Here is a 20092-nt window from a genome sequence, read left to right on the forward strand (position 1 = left end):
GTTTATTGCCTGCCCCTCCCCTTGAATCATGGCTGTCCTTGAGACTCGATTTGCCCAACAGAAGTGCAACAGTGTAATTTCCAATGATGGGCCTTGCAAGATAGACAACTTCATTTCTGCAAACTGAGAATGCCCCTTCTTGAACCTCAGCCATGTGAGGAGAAGGCTAGGTCATGTGGGGAGGCCACGCAGAGGAGAACCGAGGTGCTCTGGTCAGCAGCCCCAGCTGTGCTCCCTGTCAACAGCACCAATGGCCAGCCATGGATGAATTGAGTTGGATGTCATTCCCTAGCCAAACCTCTGCTGACCACGGGCCCAGCCAACAGGCCATGCAGCAGAAGAACCACCCATCTGAACCTAGTCAACCCACAGACTCAGGAGAGAGATTAAACTGTTGTTTTGAAACACTAAGTTGTACAGCAGTCGATAATTGAAACATTCTAGAGGCAATAACCCTCTAGAAATACAGTGATTAAGCCCAGCTTCACAGGGCAGTTTGGCCCAACTGACTACCAGGAGAAGCTTGTCCTGGCCCAATGAATCCTGCCTCACTGCACCTCAAAGGAATGTGCTAGCAGGTGCCCAGCACTCATGGGGTGAGTTCCAGAACAGCCAGAATGGCCTAGGTTCACTCACTTGAATGCCCTCTGCCCCAGCCTTGTTTGCACAGTGTGGACCTCACGCATTCTTCTGCCACATAGACTGGCACATTCTCCAAACTTCTGATTTCTTTTCCCAGATTCTGACTTTATTCCTTAATTCCAGCATGAAGTCTCCATAGAAAAATAACCCCGTAATGAACCTCCTCTGGCCTTGCACATGGGTCATTGTCATACTTACCTCATCTTCTCATTTTTCTTGAACTGTGTATTAATAGCGTATTCTTGTGCAACAGTTTCGAATCTCTATACTGACCCACCTTCAATGGTTTAATTTAGTAAAATCTTTTATATAATATTCCACTCAGAATTGAATGTGATGTTTTACGTATGGTCTACACTGGAGAATGCACTGAGACTTTACTGTAGTGCTTCTAGAATTTATATTCAGCATACCTTCTTTTTCATCATTCATGTTTATTTCAAGCATATTTCATTTGAACCACTTTAGTGAATTCTAGGGCCCTGTTTCTTACCACTAAATTAATTTCTTCAAGTTAACATCATTGTAGTCATCAATGCTTTTCTGGTTGGATTTGTTCAAACAATTGGTTCTATAATTAACCAGATAAAAATTCATTCGATTTTCATTTCCTACCTCATCCATGATAAACACATTACAGTCAATCTATGCTTATGGAATCTGGATCTGCCAGTTAAGAAACAGCACAGCAAAGAGAAGTAAAATTAGCTCAACTTAATGTTCAACCAAGCACTGTGTCATCACCAATTCTTTAGGCAGTAAATGGCCCCTTGCCATTTGCAAGCTCTAAAATCCAAGGGAAGAATCTGGCTATGACATATGGGAAGTGTTTATGGGTTATGTGTGTGTTACCAGCTCCTGGGTCTGCTGACAAATTAGTCTGCCTCTCAATATCTGACGAGGACTGGGCCCATGTCTCTGGCTTGGACTCAAGCCGCACATCTGCTATGCCTGAAGATGTGGTTCCTGTTGCCTCCTGAGACCCTTAAGAAGGTCTTGGCAGCATGCAGTGACTCATGCCTGTAATCCCAGCACTTTGAGAAGCCTGCGCAGGAGGATCTGTTAAGTCCAGAAGTTTGAGACAAGCCTGGGCAACATAATGAGACTCAGTATCTACAAAAAAACTAAGTGGGTCTTAACAGCATCTTCTCTGCTTAGCTTTATTTCCAGACCCTGCCCCTTTTGCCCCCACCTCCTGGACTGCCTTCCTCTGTCCTCATTGGTGTGAGGACCCTCCCACTGCACACCTATTCTCAGTGCCCAGTGAGCTTCCACTTTGTCCCCATCCCATAGCTAGTGAGCCTCAGTCATCAAACCCCTCCCATACGCACATGTCAAATTGCTTCCTTTTCAAAAGTTTTCTCAAACCATCTTTTTAATCACTGCATGTCATTTTTTAAATCAAGTCTACTACAAGCTCGCCAATCTATATTTACAGAAATCTAAATTTTTTCCTTTTTGAAAATTGAAGTAATCTAATAGTCATCATTTACAAGCACTTTCAATTCAGAACTTCTTTCTGTGCCCTGCAGTGTAATTAGTCTGGGAAACAATTCATTTAAATGACTTCAGGCCTGGTGTGGTGGCTAACACCTGTAATCCTAGCACTTTGGGAGGCCGGGGCGGGTGGATCATCTGAGGTCAGGAGTTCGAGACCAGCCTGGCCTACATGGTGAAACCCCATCTCTACTAAAAATACAAAAATTAGCTGGGCATGGCAGCATACACCTGTAATCTCAGGTACTCGGGAGACTGAGAAAAGGAGAATTGCTTGAACCCACGAGGCAGAGGCTGCAGTGAGCTGACATGGCGCCACTGCACTGTAGCCTAGGCGACAGAGCAAGACTCCATCTAAAAAAATAAAAATAAAAAAAAAATGTAGAGACAAGGTCTTGCTATGTTGCCCAGGTCTCAAATTCCTGGCCTCAAGTGATCCTCCCGACTTGACCTCCCAAAGTGTTGGGATTACAGGTGTGAGCCACTGTGCTGACCTGTTTTAACACTATTACTAGTAACTAGCACTTAGCACCTAATGTGTTCCAGGAACTGCTCTAAGTCCTTCATACATACTCATAGGTGAGTATTATTTGTTATTCCCATTTTTCAGATGAGGACGTTGAGGCATACAGAGATTTGCCAAAAGTCATGAACCCAGCTCGTTAGTCAGAGAAGCAGGCCAGGGAAGGGGTTGATGACAACGCTGCCGACTCATACTGTTCAGTCCACTTCCCATCGTCACCACCAGCCTGGGCCCTGTATCTTGACCCTACCCCATTTCTCTAGCCACAGCCTAGCAGGATACATAACATGGAGAAAGTCTGTTTTCTACACGTATTTGAGCTGTGACACCTTCCTTCTGATTGTAAAGCTATTTTCTTATAGCTTCTTCAAGGATTGTCTATTTGAATTTCCAAAGATGACATTCGATTACTCTGCTACATCTTTTCCCTTCTCTTGGCCACATGACTTAACCACTCTGAGCCTCACTTTCATCATCTTTTAAATTAGAGGATCCAGCTAGATAACCTCTAATATCCCTGGTGGCTCAGATATCCAAACACACTCTTCGCCCTGTTTACACCTTGGAGGGAGCCACAATTACCCATATGAAGGTGCTTCCCATCCTGTACCTGAAATACCAGCACCAGATCTTAGTGTGATCGTGAGACCACTTCCAGATGAGACCCCTTCCTCACCAGAAAACACCCAGACACCCTGGGAAGAACAGCAAAAGCTGCTACACTGGAATCGACCTATCATGGCTGGTCACATGTCTACTCTACTCTCGATTTCTCTACTCTGGCAATGGATTTGAATTTGAACTTCAGAGGTAAGGAACACAGAATAGGAAAGAACTGAAATGGCTCAACAGCAAAGCCACGTTTCCATGGCTTAAGAACCAATGAGAGAATCCGTTCCATGCTCTCTAACTTCCCATTTTTGGCTTGTGATACTGCTATTCAGTTTCAAATATTTTTCTTTTGAAACATCTTTATGTTCTGGCCTCAAATGATATAAACCCACACCTGGCCAGGCACAGTGGCTCACATGTAATCCCAACACTTTGGGAGGCCAACATGGGTGGATTGCTTGAGTCCAGGAATTCAAGACCAACCTGGGCAACATGGTGAAACCTCACATCTATAAAATATACACTCACACAAAAATTAGCTGGGTGTGGTGGTGTGCACCTGTAGTTTCAGCTACTCAGGAGGCTGAGATGGGAGGATTCCTTGAGCCCAGGAGGCTGAGGCTGCAGTGAGCCATGATTGCATCACTGCACTCCAGCCTGGGTGATAGAGTGAGACCCTGTTTCCATTAAAAAACAAAAACAGGCTGGGCACGGTGGCTCAAGCCTGTAATCCCAGCACTTTGGGAGGCCGAGGCGGGCGGACCACGAGGTCAGGAGATGGAAACCATCCTGGCTAACATGGTGAAACCCCGTCTCTACTAAAAATACAAAAAATTAGCCGGGCGTGGTGGCGGGCACCTGTAGTCCCAGCTGCTTGGGAAGCTGAGGCAGTAGAATGGCGTGAACCCAGGAGGCGGAGCTTGCAGTGAGCCAAGATTGCACCACTGCACTCCAGCCTGGGCCACAGAGAGAGACTCCATCTCAAAAAAAAAAAAGAAAACAGAAACAAAAAAAACACACCTCTGCATTAGAGAGGACAAAAAACATAGCAGAGTAATCAAATGTCATCTTTGGAAATTCAAACAGACAATCCTTGAAGAAGCTGTAACAAAATGTCTTTACAATCAGAGGAAGGCATCACAGCTCAACTATGTGTAGAAAACAGACCTGCTCCATGTTATGTGCAACCTGACCCACCGAACAAGCAGGTCAGGGTCAAATATAGCTATTTTTCCGGTGAATTCATCCAGCTTTGACTTTGGACTTTTACAAACATGATCTTTCACAATGATAGGGCTGGAGCTGAATGCTATAAATGTGAGGCAGCTATTGTTATGCTGTCAGCTAAGCCACAATGACTTACACTCAGTGATGAATCTCAAGTTTGTGGATATTTCCCAGAGTTCCCAATGAGTACTAAATGTTATCTCTTTATTCAAACATTATGAAATATTGTGATTTTTTTTTCTTGTAGATTTCCTACGGATTTTCACATACGTGAAAGTGAATATTCTTGTGGCATTTATGGTAGTGATTTCCATCCTAGAAATCAGAGGCATTTAAGTAAAAGTGGATATATTCAATTCACCACGTCACAGCTGCCCAGGCATGATGGGAGGTGTTGGCAGTGGGGTAGGGAGTGCAAGGGGAAAGGGTCGCAGGTTCAAGACCCAGTAGCCTGAATACACAGCCTACGCTGTCATGCTTCTGAACATCGAGAGAGAGAGCAAATGCTGTTTTGTTTTGTTTTCAAGACTTTGGGATCAAGCTGAGCACAGTGGCTCACGCCTGTAATCCCAACACTTTGGGAGGCTGAAGCAGGTGGATTACTTGAGGTCAGGAGTTTGAGACCAGCCTGACCAATATGGTGAAACCCCATCTTTACTTAAAAAAAAAATACAAAGTTAGTCAGTTGTGGTGGTGCACGCCTGTAATTCCAGCTACTTGGGAGGTTCAGGCAGGGGAATCGCTTGAACCTGGGAGGTGGAGGTTGCAGTAAGCCAAGATCACGCCATTGCACTTGAGTCTGAGCCACAGAGTGAGGCTCCCTCTCAAAAAAAAAAAAAAAAAAAAAGGACTTTGGGATCTGAAGACAGGGTATCAGCATGGAAAAAAGGTCCAGCCTGCTTTTGGTTTGGTTTATTCTGAGATAATTCTGAATATCAGGTTAAAATAATCAGAAAGGAAATGATCAATGGAAGGAGGCATGATGTTGAAAGTCACTGTTGTTTTTGGGAAAACATGCCATTGGGTCTTTTTTATTTATTTATTTTTTTCTTTTGAGACCTAGTCTTGCCCTGTTGCCCAGGCTGGAGTGCAGTGGCATGATCTCAGTTCACTGCAACCTCTGTCTCTGTTGCTCAGGTGGAATGCAGTGGCGTGATCTCAGCTTACTGCAACCTCCGCCTCCCCGGTTCAAGCAATTCTCATGCCTCAGCCTCCCAAGTAGCTGGGATTACAGGCGCATGCCACCACACCTGGCTAATTTTTGTATTTTTAGTAGAGACAGGGTTGCACTATGTTGGCCAGGCTGGTCTCAAACTCCTGACCTCAGGTTATCCACCCGCCTCAGCCTCCCAAAGTGCTGGGATTACAAGTGTGAGCCACCGCGCCCAGCTGCCATTGGGTCTTAATTGCCCAGAAACAGTATCTCAGCTGAGAATGCAAAGCTGTGGCAGGATTTTTCCATGAGGGGTCCACTGAGGCACTCACTGGCCAAGGTGAGTGCTCAACTAGTCCAACCTAGGCAAGGGAGGGGAGAATCTGTTTTCTCCCTTCTGTTATTTCAGAAGTTATGTTTCCCCAGCAGACACACGGCTGTGCAATTTCGAAGACTGAGGGGAAGCTAGGGAGGAAAATGCAGACAACTCTCTGTTGCATGCCCTGTGAGTTGAGCTTTAAATGTAGCAAGGAGCTCCAGGATCCCAGAAGTTGGCCTGGGGTGCTTGGTCCTGAGGATGAGACAACCTCCCTTGTATTGTAATTCTGCCCACAGCTGGAGCTTCCTATTGCAGTGTTGCATCCAAGAAGTTACATTTCCTGTTTGTTGCAAGAAAAACAGAATCTGACCAGGATGGAGGCCAGGCATGGGGGCTCACACCTGGAATCCCAGCACTTTCGGAGGCTGAGGCGAGCAGATAGCTTGAGCCCAGGTGTTCAAGACCAGGGTAAGTAACATGATCAAATCCCATCTTTACAAAAAATAACCAGGCAGTGTAGTGCACACCTGTAGTCCAGCTACTCTGGAGGCTGAGGTGGGAAGATTGCTTGAGCTGGGGGAAGTTGAGGCTGCAATGAGCTTTGATCTCACCACTGCACTCCAATTCTGAGACTGCAGAGTATTGATTTGCCACTGACCTGAGCCCGGCTGATAGGGGCAGCAGGACAGATACTGTTACCTTAATCAAAGACATTCACGAAGCATCCTCACTGAAGATCTGCCCTAGTATCCTGCACAGCCACTTGCCTGGCTCTTTATAGGTAACAGGTAGACAGTCATCAAAGAGGTAGGGGAAAACATGCACAATGAATTACTTGCTCAGAAAAACCATTCTGTGTCTTCTCCCACTTTTTCTAAATTTTTCCTGCTTTAATTTAGATCAAAGGATTTTGTTTCTCGGAATAGTTCCACACTTGGTCCTTTAGAAAGGATGACAATTATCCTTAGGTCTCTCTGATTTTAAGATCAATAGAAATCAGCAAAAGCCAAAAAATAAAAAAATAAAAAATAAAATAAAAGCACATAAGCACATTCAAGCACATCCATCTGCCCCTGACTTGTCCTCACAGTGAGCAACTGCTTCTGACTTTGCTGTTTGAATAACCTCTGGGTGTTCAATCCACCCACACAGCTCAAGTTTGAGCTCCAGAACAAATATTTGTCCCAATTTTGAACAAAGTTAGAGAGTTTTTTTCTTCTTTTTTCTTCTTTCTTAAAGCGAACTGTACTCTCTGCTGTTCCTTTGAACTTGGTTCAGTAGGAAGAAGTGATATCCTCCCCAGACCATCTGCTTTGGGGAGCTTGGCAAAACTGTCCAGCAAAATGAAAAGACTCACGTGCTTTTTCATCTGCTTCTTTCTTTCTGAAGTATCAGGCTTCGAAATCCCCATAAATGGACTTTCTGAAGTAAGTACTTTCAGATCACTCCTTGCTGTTGGCCTGTTCATGAGCTCAGTAAATCGTCTATTGCAATTGCTATTCAATGGCCTTATTCTGTGTGTAATGGAAACTTAAGATAAAATTCATCTGAGTGCAAGTGTTTACTGTTATAATTACTGGAATGTATATTTACCTTTTAAAGCGTTAACAGGTTTTGCATGAGAATTAAGTCAAGCTCAATGGGCAGGCATCAGAGTGTAGCATTTATGAAGCAGAGCTGCTCACTCCTCATCTAAAAAAATGGGGGTAAGAATAGACCTAACCCAATGGTTTGCTTTGAGAATTAAATGATACAGTGTAAACTCTCTAGCAGAGTGCCTGGACTAGTAAGTGCTTAATAATTATTAGCTGTTATGATGATGAAGAAATATTATCACTCTTTTACTAACAGTATAAGAAAAGTCATTATCAAGCACACTGTTTTTCATACCTAAGTGAACAGTGATATTTGTAATAAGAGCACTTTAAGTATTCCTATTAAAGCGGAAGATAGCAAGCAGGGTGGAAAAGTACAAGAATAATTCCCATGGAGTATAGGTCTCCACTTTTGTCCCTTAGCCATCTCCAATGTAAGGAAAGTCTTGGACTGAAAGTCTGTTTCTGAAAGTCATACAAGAGCTATTTTTATGCCAGAAAAGCGAAGCATGTTATGGGAACATCCCAGCAAATGCAAAGACTTATAATACTTGCAGAGTGGATTACCTACAAAAATGCCAGAGAATATGACGGCATATTTACAGAGGGAAAATATCACTCTGTCTGCTTTGAAACTATCATATTTTCCAACACTTAAAAGCCACCAGAGTGTGTTGGAAATCTCAAATTGAAGCCAAGACATCCAAATGCGTTTGTGCTTTTTCAGCCATTTCTAACTGGCATTCCTTTTAGAAAATACCTACATTTTTAACTTGGGGAGATGTATGGTTCATGTCTGTCCAGTCAGACACTGCAAACGCCTCCAGGGTCTACCCAGATACTTCCCCAGACACCCACCTAATCACTGGGTTGTTTTGATCCCTGTCTTACCACCTGCTGGCAAACTCAAAAATGAATTCCCATGTCCAACAAATGCGAAGGTGTTGTTACCTTCCATTTGGACACCTCTGAGACGTAACCAGCAAATAGAAATATACTAAAGAAATCATTTTATACAAAATTGTGATTGCCCAGAAGTAGAGGAAAGAATATAAAATAATGAATACCAACAGCTATCTCTCTGGCTCCAGATCTTTTGGAAACCATCATTCTCAGCAAAGTAACACAAGAAGAGAAAACCAAACACTGCGTGTTCTCACTCATAGATGGGAATTGAACAATGAGAACACATGGAAACAGGGAGGGGAACATCACACACTGGGGCCTGTTGGGGTGGGGGGAGGGGGAGGGATAGCATTAGGAGAAATACCTAATGTAAATGATGAGTTAATGGGTGCAGCAAACCAACATGGCACATGTATACCTATGTAACAAACCTGCACGTTGTGCACATGTACCCCAGAACTTAAAGTATAATTTAAAGAAAAAGTTAAAATCCTAATTTTTTTTTTAAGTTTGTAGACTATGAAGATCTTGTGGAACTGGCCCCAGGCAAATTTCAATTGGTGGCAGAGAACCGGAGATATCAGGTATAGTAAGCTTTACTTCCAAAAGGGGAAAAATAAAGTGAAAGAGATTATGGCAGAAGGTAAGTGTTAAGATGCCTTCTGCTAGATTTTCTTAAGAGTTTGTTTTTTAGCACAGAAGAGTCCAGACCTCTTACACCTTGGTGGAAGAGATCACCCAGGTGAAATAAAAAGAGAAATTCACACAGCTGCTCAGCAGTCTTCACACCATAATGCTCAATTTAGTCCCTTAAAGAGTACACGACTCGGCACAGTGGCTCCCACTTATTATCACAGCACTTTCAGAGGCCAAGGAGGGAGGATCACTTGAGGCCAGGAGTTCCAGGTCAGCCTGGGTAACATAGTGAGGCCCTACCTCCGCCACCCAGCTAATATATATATTAGCTGGCATGCACCTGTAATCCCAGCTATTTGAGAAGCTGAGATGGAGGATTGCTTGAGCCCAAGAGTTCAAGGCTGCAGTGAGCCATGATTGCATCAGCCTGAGCAACACAGGGAGACCCTGTCCCCACTCCACTTAAAAAAAAAAAGAAAGAATACATGGTTGTGTGTTTTCTTCAAAACTTAAGATTCTGAAATTATTTCCTGCCTTATGGGAAGGATTTCCTGTTAGGAAGACTTTTCTTATTTTAGCGATGACAGACACTTCCCCTTGCAGCCTCACAATCTCCTTCCTCTGGTCACTCTGAGGGCACCTGGGAAGGAGAACTGGCCACAGTGGAAGTTGCAATCCTGGAGGCCACCAGCAGCAGTATAGACAAAACCTCTAATCAAGGGGGTGAGTTTTCCAGAACACCAGGAAGGGCTTGGCTTCTTCCCCATGGAGCCCACATGCTGAGAAAGGAGGTATTTACGGAAGCAGCAACCCTAAGCTGATCAATGTCTTATTTTGTATGGGTGTGAATTTTTTACTTTCTGAAAATGCAGGGGTTTTTTGTAGGCCAATAATATTAAAATCCAATAAGAAAGACTTCATGTCACTATTTAGCCACAAAAGAGAAAAAATTGTCATTGAGCATTGCATTCAAGGTCTACAAGAAGAGGTCAACCACTGACCTTACCATGTCACACAGCACAGAACCTTGGTTCACCCCAAATCAGGCAAGCTGAGCTTATATCCAACACCCGACTTCTTGGATCTATTATTAACAGCTTACCAAACATTACATATTCACCCACCACCCTTAAGCCATTCACTTTCAAAGGCAAGGGAATCGCCTTTGTTCCTTTCCTCAGGATAGTCAAGTGTATAGATAATCTCCTAGCATGGTGGTTAAAAGCATAGAATTCTCTAGGTGCTAGTCACTGTGTCTGGCTCTGGGGTTACACCGTGGAGGAAATACATGAAAATCCCTGCTTTTATGTAGCTTAGTTTAAAGGAAGAGACAGAATTTAGTCAAATAATCCCTCAAATAGAATGAATCATTATGAAACAAGGTAAGCACTCTGCAGGAAGGAATATGCTGCTGCGAAAACACTTAGTAAAGGAAACCAACCTAGTCTTGGGGCATTAGAGATTTTCACTGGAGGAATTCTGCTGGAGCTGAGATCTGAAGGGTGAATAGGAGTTCTCTATATGGGGGTTGAGGAACCTAGCAGGGGCACTGCAAACAGTGGGAACAGCATGCCCACAGCCTCATGGCTGAATGGAGGATCAAAGTCTCCATTCAACTGAGTAAAAAGTAGAGCAAATAGCATCAAGGGGATATATGCTACCCACGATGCATTTGGTTGAATATTTTTATTTAAAAATTACTTGTTCTAGCATTATATCCAAGAATGACACGCATGCCACCAAAACTGGTTGAGAAACTTGTTGAGAAACTCACCAGTGGGAAAATAGTTTTCAAGAATGTTCAATATTTATGTCTCAACTCCAGTGAATGAATAACAGCTCAGTACTAAAGAAAAATAAAATTTCTTTTTTGACTGAGAAAACGGTTTTGACCCTCAAGGTAATAAGTGACATACAGTTGAAGAATGATTGTCTAACTTCCTTTCACAGAGAAGCCTTCCAGGAGAATCGGAAGAAATGACGGTAAGTTGACTTGATGTTGTTACAGATTGAATGATTTTCCTATTAATAATTACCAGGAAATCAATCTGGGTGTCTCTTTTGTCTTCGTCACCGAGTATTTACCTGACTTTCGAAATACTGCCTTGCCCAACTGTTTGCAAGTGTTTCTAAAATTCAGCATTGAAGAGTGCAGTCTTTACAGACAGGAGGGAGGCCACCAAGAGCTGAAGGGGCCCTTCTCTTGATTTTCTTGAGTTTTGCAATATAGCATAGGTTCCTTCCCACCATATAAATTTATGTATTTATTCCTACTCAACCTTTTTGATTTATGTATTTATTTTTATGTTTTTATTTTTATTTTTATCTTTTTGAGACAGAGTTTTGCTTTTGTTGCCCAGGCTGGAGTGCAATGGAGTGATCTCAGCTCACTGCAACCTCTGCCCCCTGGGTTCAAGAGATTCTCTGCCTCAGCCTCTCGAGTAGCTTGGATTACAGGCGTATGCCTCCTCGCCCAGCTAATTTTTGTGTTTTTAGTAGAGACAGGGTTTCACCATGTTGGCCAGGCTGGTCTCGAACTCCTGACCTCAGGTAATCCACCTCCCTCAGCCTCCCAAAGTGCTGGGATTACAGGCATGAGCCATCGCTTCCGGCACCATTTTGATTTAAAGCATGACACCTGACAGCTTTGGAAAATAAGAGTGCCCATGGGAAGGAACTTTTAAACACAAAACGGCCCAGTTCCCTGAGATGTTCAGAGTAGACCATCCGGTGGCAAGAAAACAGCCTGAGGACAAGTGGTTTATGTTGTGCATCCTGCCCTGAATTGGCAGAAACTGGTAGAAGTGCACACTTCAGGGGAAGGAAGGACACGTAGATTAGCCTGGATTTTATTTTAGCTTGAGGTGAGTTGCATGGTTAACTAGTCAAAAGGTTTAATGTTGGACTACAAAGTTTGGGGAATGAGACCTGGTATTGAGATAAGTAAATTCTTTTGGAGAAAAAAGCAAAATCTAATGGGTTCCATAGTTGTCCATAGACCTGAAGGAGCTTGCAGCTCTCAGTCACCTCCCGAAAGGTGCGGGTTTCTAGGACCTTGCCTTTGAGCACACTTACATATGAGATTCTTTACACAGGAGCTGCTTTAAATCAGTAGTGATCGGGTAAGGAGGTCCAGAGTGTTGGACCAATATTTGCATCAGAATGCCCTGTCCAAGATCAATGTCTCTTCCTTACACCCGTCACTGTTCTCCTAGCTTGTTTTGACTTGGAGGAGGAGAAAAGGACTGCAGATGAAATTGTAATGGAGGAGATTAAAGAAGGTAGAGAGCTGTAAGGGGGGTTGGTGGAGGCCACATGTGTGTTTCCACCCCACAGCACCCCTGTCTGACCCCTACTAAAGATACAACCAGGGTCCTCTTTCAACCTTGCAATCCAGTATCCTTTCTCCAGCTGATGGTCTTGCATTTGGAGTTATTACCTGGACTTCCTCAATCCAATCTGGCTTCCCACACCGTTTTCTACTTGTATTCTAATTTTTGAAAAATCATTATTTATAGACTCATAGGGCTGAAAAATGCCTTTTAGCTCAAAGTATCTTGAAACCAAGGCAGACTTCTGCTCATTGGGGGTTCCAAGAAGTTAGGAGAATGCTTAACAATACATGAGTTCTGTCCTTACCAAGGCCCTGGAATTGTTCTGCTAGTAAAACAAGTAAAATGTAGTGTTGTTAACATCAAATGCACTACATTTGATGAAGTTCTGTGTGATTTTTCTATCAGTACAGTTATGCTTTCTTGCCAATTTCAGGAAGAGGCTGATCAAGTAACTCTTTATAGCTATAAAGTCCAGTCTACTATTACTTCTCGGATGGCCACCACCATGATCCAGAGCAAAGTGGTGAACAATTCCCCGCAGCCTCAGAATGTCGTGTTTGATGTTCAGATCCCCAAAGGAGCCTTCATTTCCAACTTCTCCATGTGAGTAACTTCTGTGTAGAGCCAGAAATTGTAGGTGCTCTACTCACAGAATCAAAACCCCTCATAGTTAGAATGGACTTTAGTAGTCAACTGTCCCAGAGGACCGGCTGGATGTCAAGGGTCATTGTGAGGTTGGTCCCAATAATTTGCTCCTCTTCAAAGCATTAGAATTTGTGAATTATTTGCTTTTTGTTTCTAATAAGCTAAAGCAAACTTAAGGCTATCTTTGTGGTAACAACCTCATATTACTTGCATTTTAATATACTTTCTAGGAAGGAGAAAAATCTACTGGGTTGCCCTGGCTTATAGGAAACCATGTAAGAGCATGTACACAGCAGATGAATGCCATCTGCCATATGTTTCTCTATGGGAAAAAAAAAAAACAAGTTGAGAACCACAGATTAAATCCAATTACTTATCCAGTGCTTGACCTCCTCTATAACACCACTGACAAGTGTGTGATGATTTCTTTAATGATAAACTCACTTTTCCCAAGGCAATCAACTCAATGGTTGACAGCTCTGTTAAGAGTCCTTTCTTATACTGCATTTAAATATTTTCCACTTTCTACCCAATGACTCTAGTGATAATCACACAGAATTTTTAAAAAGCTCTCTACAAAATACATATTGAAGTGTTAGTAGATGAAATGATGTGCCATCTGAGCTTGGCTTCTTTTTTTTTTTTTTGAGACGGAGTCTCACTCTGTCGCCCAGGCCGGAGTGCAATGGCGTGATCTCAGCTCACTTCAAGCTCCGCCTCCCGGGTTCACGACATTCTCCTGCCTCAGCCTCTCAAGTAGGTGGGACTACAGGCGCCCGCCACCATGTCTGGCTAATTTTTGTATTTTTAGTAGAGACGGGGTTTCACCGTGTTAGCCAGGATGGTCTCGATCTCTTGACCTCATGATCTGCCCGCCTCGGCCTCCCAAAGTGTTGGGATTATAGGCGTGAGCCACCGTGCCTGGCCTTGAACTTGGCTTCTTAACAACTAAGGTGGAAAGCATGATAGTATAGACAAATTAAGATTGGCTGAGTATTCATAATGGTGTAGCTCAGTGATGGTTTCACGGACATCTCATATTATTCCCTCTATTTTCTGTGTGTTTGAAATTTTTCATAATAAAAGAAGGTTAAACTACTCCAAAACTTTCCAAACAGTTAATGCCAGTTTTCTTATCCACTTGGAGCCTTTGTGTATCAAAGTTAAATATTCTCTGTTCCTCTAAGTGATTGGAATGATTTCTATGTCCAAATATCAAGGTGGCCACCCCATAGTATGTTCCAGGTGGTCAATGTCCCTCTTAAGTTGCCAAGAACACAGCAAAGTACCGTGCATAAAGTCTGGCTATTTTTTTTTATGAAGACATTAGGTTGAATTACTTCTCATCCACTTTTGTCTTTCATACACCAAGGTAATCAGTGATCATTGTGGATAAATAGTAAAGGGTTCAACTACCATGTACTTTGGCTGCTGAAACTGGCAGTCATGCGAACTCTAATCAAGTAGGCAGAAAAAGGCATTGTGTCACTTTAATTGGTATCCTTTGAATTAGCTTTAAAATGTATCACTTTTTTTGTCTGCCTTTTCTAAAAAGCAAAGGGAGAAGGAAAGACTTTTCTGCAGTGGTACTATATGACCCCATGTCTAGAAATGACATTGAAAACTATTTTAATAAATTCCTATTTTTAAACCACATAATCAGAATTTACTCTAAAGATCTCTTATTTCTGTTTTCCTTCTTTTTTTTTCTTTTTCTTTCTTTTTTTTTTTTCTTTTTTACTTTAAGTTCTGGGATATATGTGCAGAATGTATAGGTTTGTTACATAGGTACACATGTGCCATGGTGGTTTGCTGCACCTATCATCCCATCATCTAGGTTTTAAGCCCCACATGCGTTAGCTATTTTTCCTAATGGTCTCCCTCCCCTTGCCCCCTACCTCCCAACAGGCCACAGTGTGTAATGTTCCCCTCCCTGTGTCCATGTGTTCTCATTGTTCAACTCCCACTTGTGAGTGAGAACATACAGTGTTTGATTTTCTGTTCCTGTGTTAGTTTGCTGAGGATGATGGCTTCCAGCTTGATCCATGTCCCTGCAAAGGACATGATGTCATTCCTCATGGCTGCATACTATTCCATCCTTCATTCTGTTCTTTCTTTACTATCTCATTACATAGAAGATTTGAAGTACAAAGGACAGAATCATGAAACATGCATTTACTTTCATCTCCCTCTGCTCTGGGCTGAATTTATAAGACCAGAGAAGATACCTGCTTAATTATCACAACTTAAAATGAGCTGTGTAGACCTATGTACTAGCCAAAATATCCCTTCTACGTTTTTATCAAGATCCTGAATATTCTATGGGAGATGATTTCCTTTGTCCTAAAGACTCCTTGGCCTTTGAGACTTAGTTATGATTTGAGAGAAGCATGATGGCCTTGACCAGCAGTGTGACCTTGGCAAGACTCACCTGTCTCCTGGGATCTGATGTCTCTCATCTAAAGGGGCAAACCCAGAAGTGTGCCTCAACACAAGTGCTGTTGGCATTTGGGGCAGGAAAATTCTTCAGTGGAGCTGTCCCTCACATTGCAGGATGACTAACATTGTTGGTGTCCTCCCGCAAATGCCAGCAGCACTTCCAAGTCATCTCAACAACACAAACTTCACACATTTCTAAATTGCTCCTTGGGAAAGACACTCCCCATTTGAGTACTGGAAGTTCCCATTTACTTCCAAAATTCTGGATTCTATCACTCTGACCAAGCATTACTTGGTAAGAATTAGGCACTAGCCAGCTAAAGGTAAGGTGGATAGAGATGAGATGCAAATAGAAGACAGAGGTCCCCAAGGGAGATGGTTTCCAGATAAATACCACCTTGGCAGGGGACCCACCAGCACCTTCCCCATTTTTCTTTATTCTTTTCCACCCTTGCAGAGGAGCATAATATTCTGTCTTCATCAGCTCAGGCTGCTATGACTAAGTACCATAAAATGGGTAGCTTATAAACAACAGAAATTTAAAATTCATAGTTCTGAAGGCTGGGAAGTCCAAGATCAAGGTGCCCAAAGATTTCACGTGTGATGAGGGCCCATTTCCTGGTTCAGTCAAGATGGAAAGAGATGAGAGAGCTCTTCGAAGTCTGTTTTTTATGAGAGCACTAAATGCTATTCATGAGGAGAGAGCCCTCGTGACATAATTACCTCTCCAAGGCCCCACCTCGTAATGTCATCGTCCTAGGAAGTAAGGTTCAACATACATATTTGCGGGGAACATAAACATTCGGTCCATTGCATACCCCACAGCGATGCCAAATTCTTAGCTCGCAGAATGACCTGATGAACCAAAGGTAATGAGATAATTCAGAATTTATCAGTCACCTCTCCCAATCACATTTGTCATTCGAAGGGGATACCCAAAGAGAATCATCCTTAATCTAAAGGATGAAATTCAAAGATGAGGAAAAATCTAAAAACAAACAACAGTACATGAGGGAAAGGTTTTAGGATGGGATCCTACCAAACCCCTCTCAAGCCACACTATTCAATCAATAAAGGAAGTCCTGTCCATAAACTATTCGAATGCCTCCCTTCTTATTTCTTATAGACATTGCCCTCATTCATTAAATCAGCCTCGTTGGGTTGTTTGCTTGCTCTTGTTTGTTTTGCTAAGATTACCATTCTGGGCTGGGCGTGGTGGCTCACGCCTGTAATCCCAGCACTTTGGGAGGCCAAGCCAAGTGGATCATGAGGTCAGGAGATCGAGACCATCCTGGCCAACATGGTAAAACCCCGTCTCTACTAAAAATACAAAAAATTAGCCTGGCCTGGTGGCAGACCCCTGTAATCCCAGCTACTCAGGGGGCTGAAGCAGGAGAATTGCTTGAACCCAGGAGGTGGAGGTTGCAGTGAACTGAGATCGCACCATTGCACTCCAGCCTGGGTGATGCAGCAAGACTCCATCTCAAGGAAAAAAGAAAAAAAGATTACTATTCTGACCAACTGGTTGCCTTCTGTCATTTTCTAGGACTGTGGACGGCAAGACATTTAGGAGCTCTATTAAGGAGAAAACTGTGGGCCGAGCTCTCTACGCACAGGCCAGAGCAAAAGGCAAGACGGCTGGCTTGGTGAGGTAAGGCCTGAGTGAGCAAGGCTTGCCCTTGCCTCTCAATGGCGGTTTCCTCTCCTACTTCCTTCCCACAGCAGCAAAGCAGCCTCTGGAAAGGCACAGCACCTGAGCCAATGGCAACCTCTCGGAGCTGGATGGTAGAATTAGGCACTGCAGTTTCTATTTGCCTAAAGGTCCTGCTTCAACCAATGGGTTTTGGGTGATCGCATGCTGGTTGTGCTTACATCACTGTCTTGCAGGTAGATGGATGTTCTGTAAATAAACACTGCTTTTTCTAAAGAGTGAAGAGAGAAACTACAGAAATACTGGTGATCTTGTGATCTTGTTACGAAACTTAACATATATGCAGAAGGAAAAGTTTGAAATTTGCCTTAATGATTTATTCTGCCTACTTGTAGGGATAAGCATTGTTTTTTTTTTAATTGTTGTTGTTGTTTGAGATGAGGTCTTAATTTTTTGTCCAGGCTGGAATGCAGTGGTGTGATCACGGCTCACTACAACCTCGAACTCCTGGCACCAAGCGGGAATGCCTCAGCCTCCCAGGTAGCTGGGACTTGGGGTGCACCACCATGCCTGACTTATTTTTTTAGTTTTTGTAGAGATAAGGCCTTGCTTTGTTGTCTAGGCTGGCCTCAAGTGATCCTCCCACATCGGCCTCCCAAAGTGCTGGGATTACAGGCTGAAGCCACCATGCTGGGCTGTGATAGGGACTTTTTAAGCATCAGTTACTTCACTTAGGTTTTATTTATTTTTTCCCCTTATAATCTAAGTAAGACCTGGGAATGCCAAGCTACCCTCAAAAAGTAGCTTTTCTTCAAAGGGAAAAAATCTTCAAAGGGATTTTCACCTTCTCACTCCTTGCACTGCACACTCACTTTTTTTATTTATTTATTTATTTATTTTTTATTTTTTGAGATGGAGTCTCGCTGTGTCGCCTAGGCTGGAGTGCAGTGGTGCGATCTTGGCTCACTGCAAACTCCGCCCCCCGGGTTCACGCCATTCTCCTGCCTTAGCCTCCCGAGTAGCTGGGACTACAGGCACCCACCACCATGCCCAGCTAATTTTTTGTTTTTTAGTAGAGATGGGGTTTCACCGTGTTAGCCAGGATGGTCTCGATCTCCTGACCTCATGATCCGCCCACCTCGGCCTCCCAAAGTGCTGGGATTACAGGCGTGAGCCACTGTGCCTGGCCCACGCTCACTATTAGGCCAAATGCTGCCGTGTTTCTTTCCTCCTCTCCTTCTCTCCTCCTCTCCTACATCCTCAAACTCACCTGCAGTTGAAGTTCTTTTCCTTTCATTCATGCATTTGTTCATTCAACAAAAATGCATCAAATGCAAGCTCTGTACCCAGTTCTGTCAGAGGCAGCAGCAACACAAAAGCAGACACCGTCAGTCTCATGCAGGAGACAGACAAGGAATCTGTGACAACAATATCTGTAATGGGCAAGGGCTAATACGGAAATACAGAGAGCGTACACAAAAAACACTATGGGAGTTCCGAGTGCCGAGTGTGTCATCCTGTCTGGGAGTCCAGGAAATCCCCACAGAAGACTGATGTGTCAGCTGAGCCCAAGTAGATTACAGTTGGCCTTCGTATCCATGGGTTTCACATTCTCAGATGCAACCAACTGTGGATGAGACCTGTGGATACAGAGGGTCCACTGCATCATACTATTTTATAACAGTGACTTGGGCATCACCGGATTTCGGTATACTTGGGGAATCCTGGAACCAAACCCCAGAGGATACAGAGCACCAACTGTAGTAAAATTCAGCCAGGTAGAGAAAGGAGAGAAGAAGCTCCAAGCAGAGGAAATGCCTCTAGCCTTGCTGCAGGTGAATCAGTTCTATTATCTTTAAGAATCATTTTGCCGGCCAGGCGTGGTGGCTCATGCCTGTAATCCCAGCACTTTGGGAGGTCAAGGCAGGCAGATCATGAAGTCAGGAGATCGAGACCATCCTGGTCAACATGGTGAAATCCCATCTCTACTAAAAATACATAAATTAGCTGGGCGTGGTGGCGTGTGCCTGTAATCCCAGCTACTCAGGAGGCTGAGGCAGGGGAATTGCTTGAACCAGGGAGTCAGAGGTTGCAGTGAGTTGACATTGTGCCACTGCATTCCAGCCTGGAGACGGAGCAAGATTCCGTCTCAAAAAAAAAAAAAAAAAAATCATTATGCCATCTTTGTCCATCATTTTGACCACATCACCCATTCATTTATTTGTTTATCCATCCCACAAATACTTATTTCTACCAGAAACTCTTCTAGGCACTGTAGTTAGTGCAGGGAACGCAGAGCTCCCATCCTAGTGTGCCCCTCGGGTAAACATGGTCTCTCACTGCAGACTCTGTCTCAAAGCTTTGCACAAGGTCATGCTCATCTTTTTCTTCAATTATTTGATATCGCAAGCTGACTGTCCACAACAACTCCCCAATCCCTTAGGCTGATTATGCAACATCTCACCTTGCTTACTTATTTCTTTTCTTTTTTTCTCTTTTTTTTTTTTTGAAATGAAATTTCACTCTATCACCCTGGATAGAGTGAAGTGCAGTGGCATGATCTCAGCTCACTGCAACCTCCACCTCCCAGGTCTAAGCAATTTTCCTGCCTCAGCCTCCCGAGCAGCTGGGATTATAGGCACCCACCACCACACCCGGCTAATTTTTGTATTTTTAGGAGAGACAGGGCTCACTGCAACCTCCACCTCCCGGGCCAGGTCTAAGCAATTCTCCCCACTCAGCCTCATGAGTAGCTAGGATTACAGGCACTCACCACCACACCCGGCTAATTTTTGTGTTTTTAGTAGAGACGGGATTTCACCATGTTGGCCAGGCTGGTAACTCCGGACCTCAAGTGACCCACCCCCCTTGGCCTCCCAAAGTGCTACGATTACAGGCGTGAGCCTCTGTGT

At 43.6% G+C, this 20092-nt stretch overlaps 1 protein-coding gene across 1 annotated transcript in view; it reads left to right on the forward strand.

Annotated features, from left to right (window-relative positions):
* The first annotated feature begins 7226 nt into the window (after positions 1 to 7226).
* Positions 7227 to 20092, forward strand: part of ITIH2 (inter-alpha-trypsin inhibitor heavy chain 2) — a 47168-nt gene continuing 34302 nt past the window's right edge. Inside the window, exons 1-5 of the mRNA XM_054436466.2 lie at positions 7227 to 7400; positions 8984 to 9058; positions 11061 to 11093; positions 12879 to 13048; positions 17076 to 17180. Of these exons, the coding sequence (XP_054292441.1) occupies positions 7317 to 7400; positions 8984 to 9058; positions 11061 to 11093; positions 12879 to 13048; positions 17076 to 17180 (467 nt within the window). The 5' untranslated portion in view covers positions 7227 to 7316. The remainder of the gene's footprint in view (positions 7401 to 8983; positions 9059 to 11060; positions 11094 to 12878; positions 13049 to 17075; positions 17181 to 20092) is intronic.

The sequence above is a fragment of the Pongo pygmaeus genome, chromosome 8, assembly GCF_028885625.2.
Source record: "Pongo pygmaeus isolate AG05252 chromosome 8, NHGRI_mPonPyg2-v2.0_pri, whole genome shotgun sequence".
NCBI classification, from domain to species: domain Eukaryota; kingdom Metazoa; phylum Chordata; class Mammalia; order Primates; family Hominidae; genus Pongo; species Pongo pygmaeus.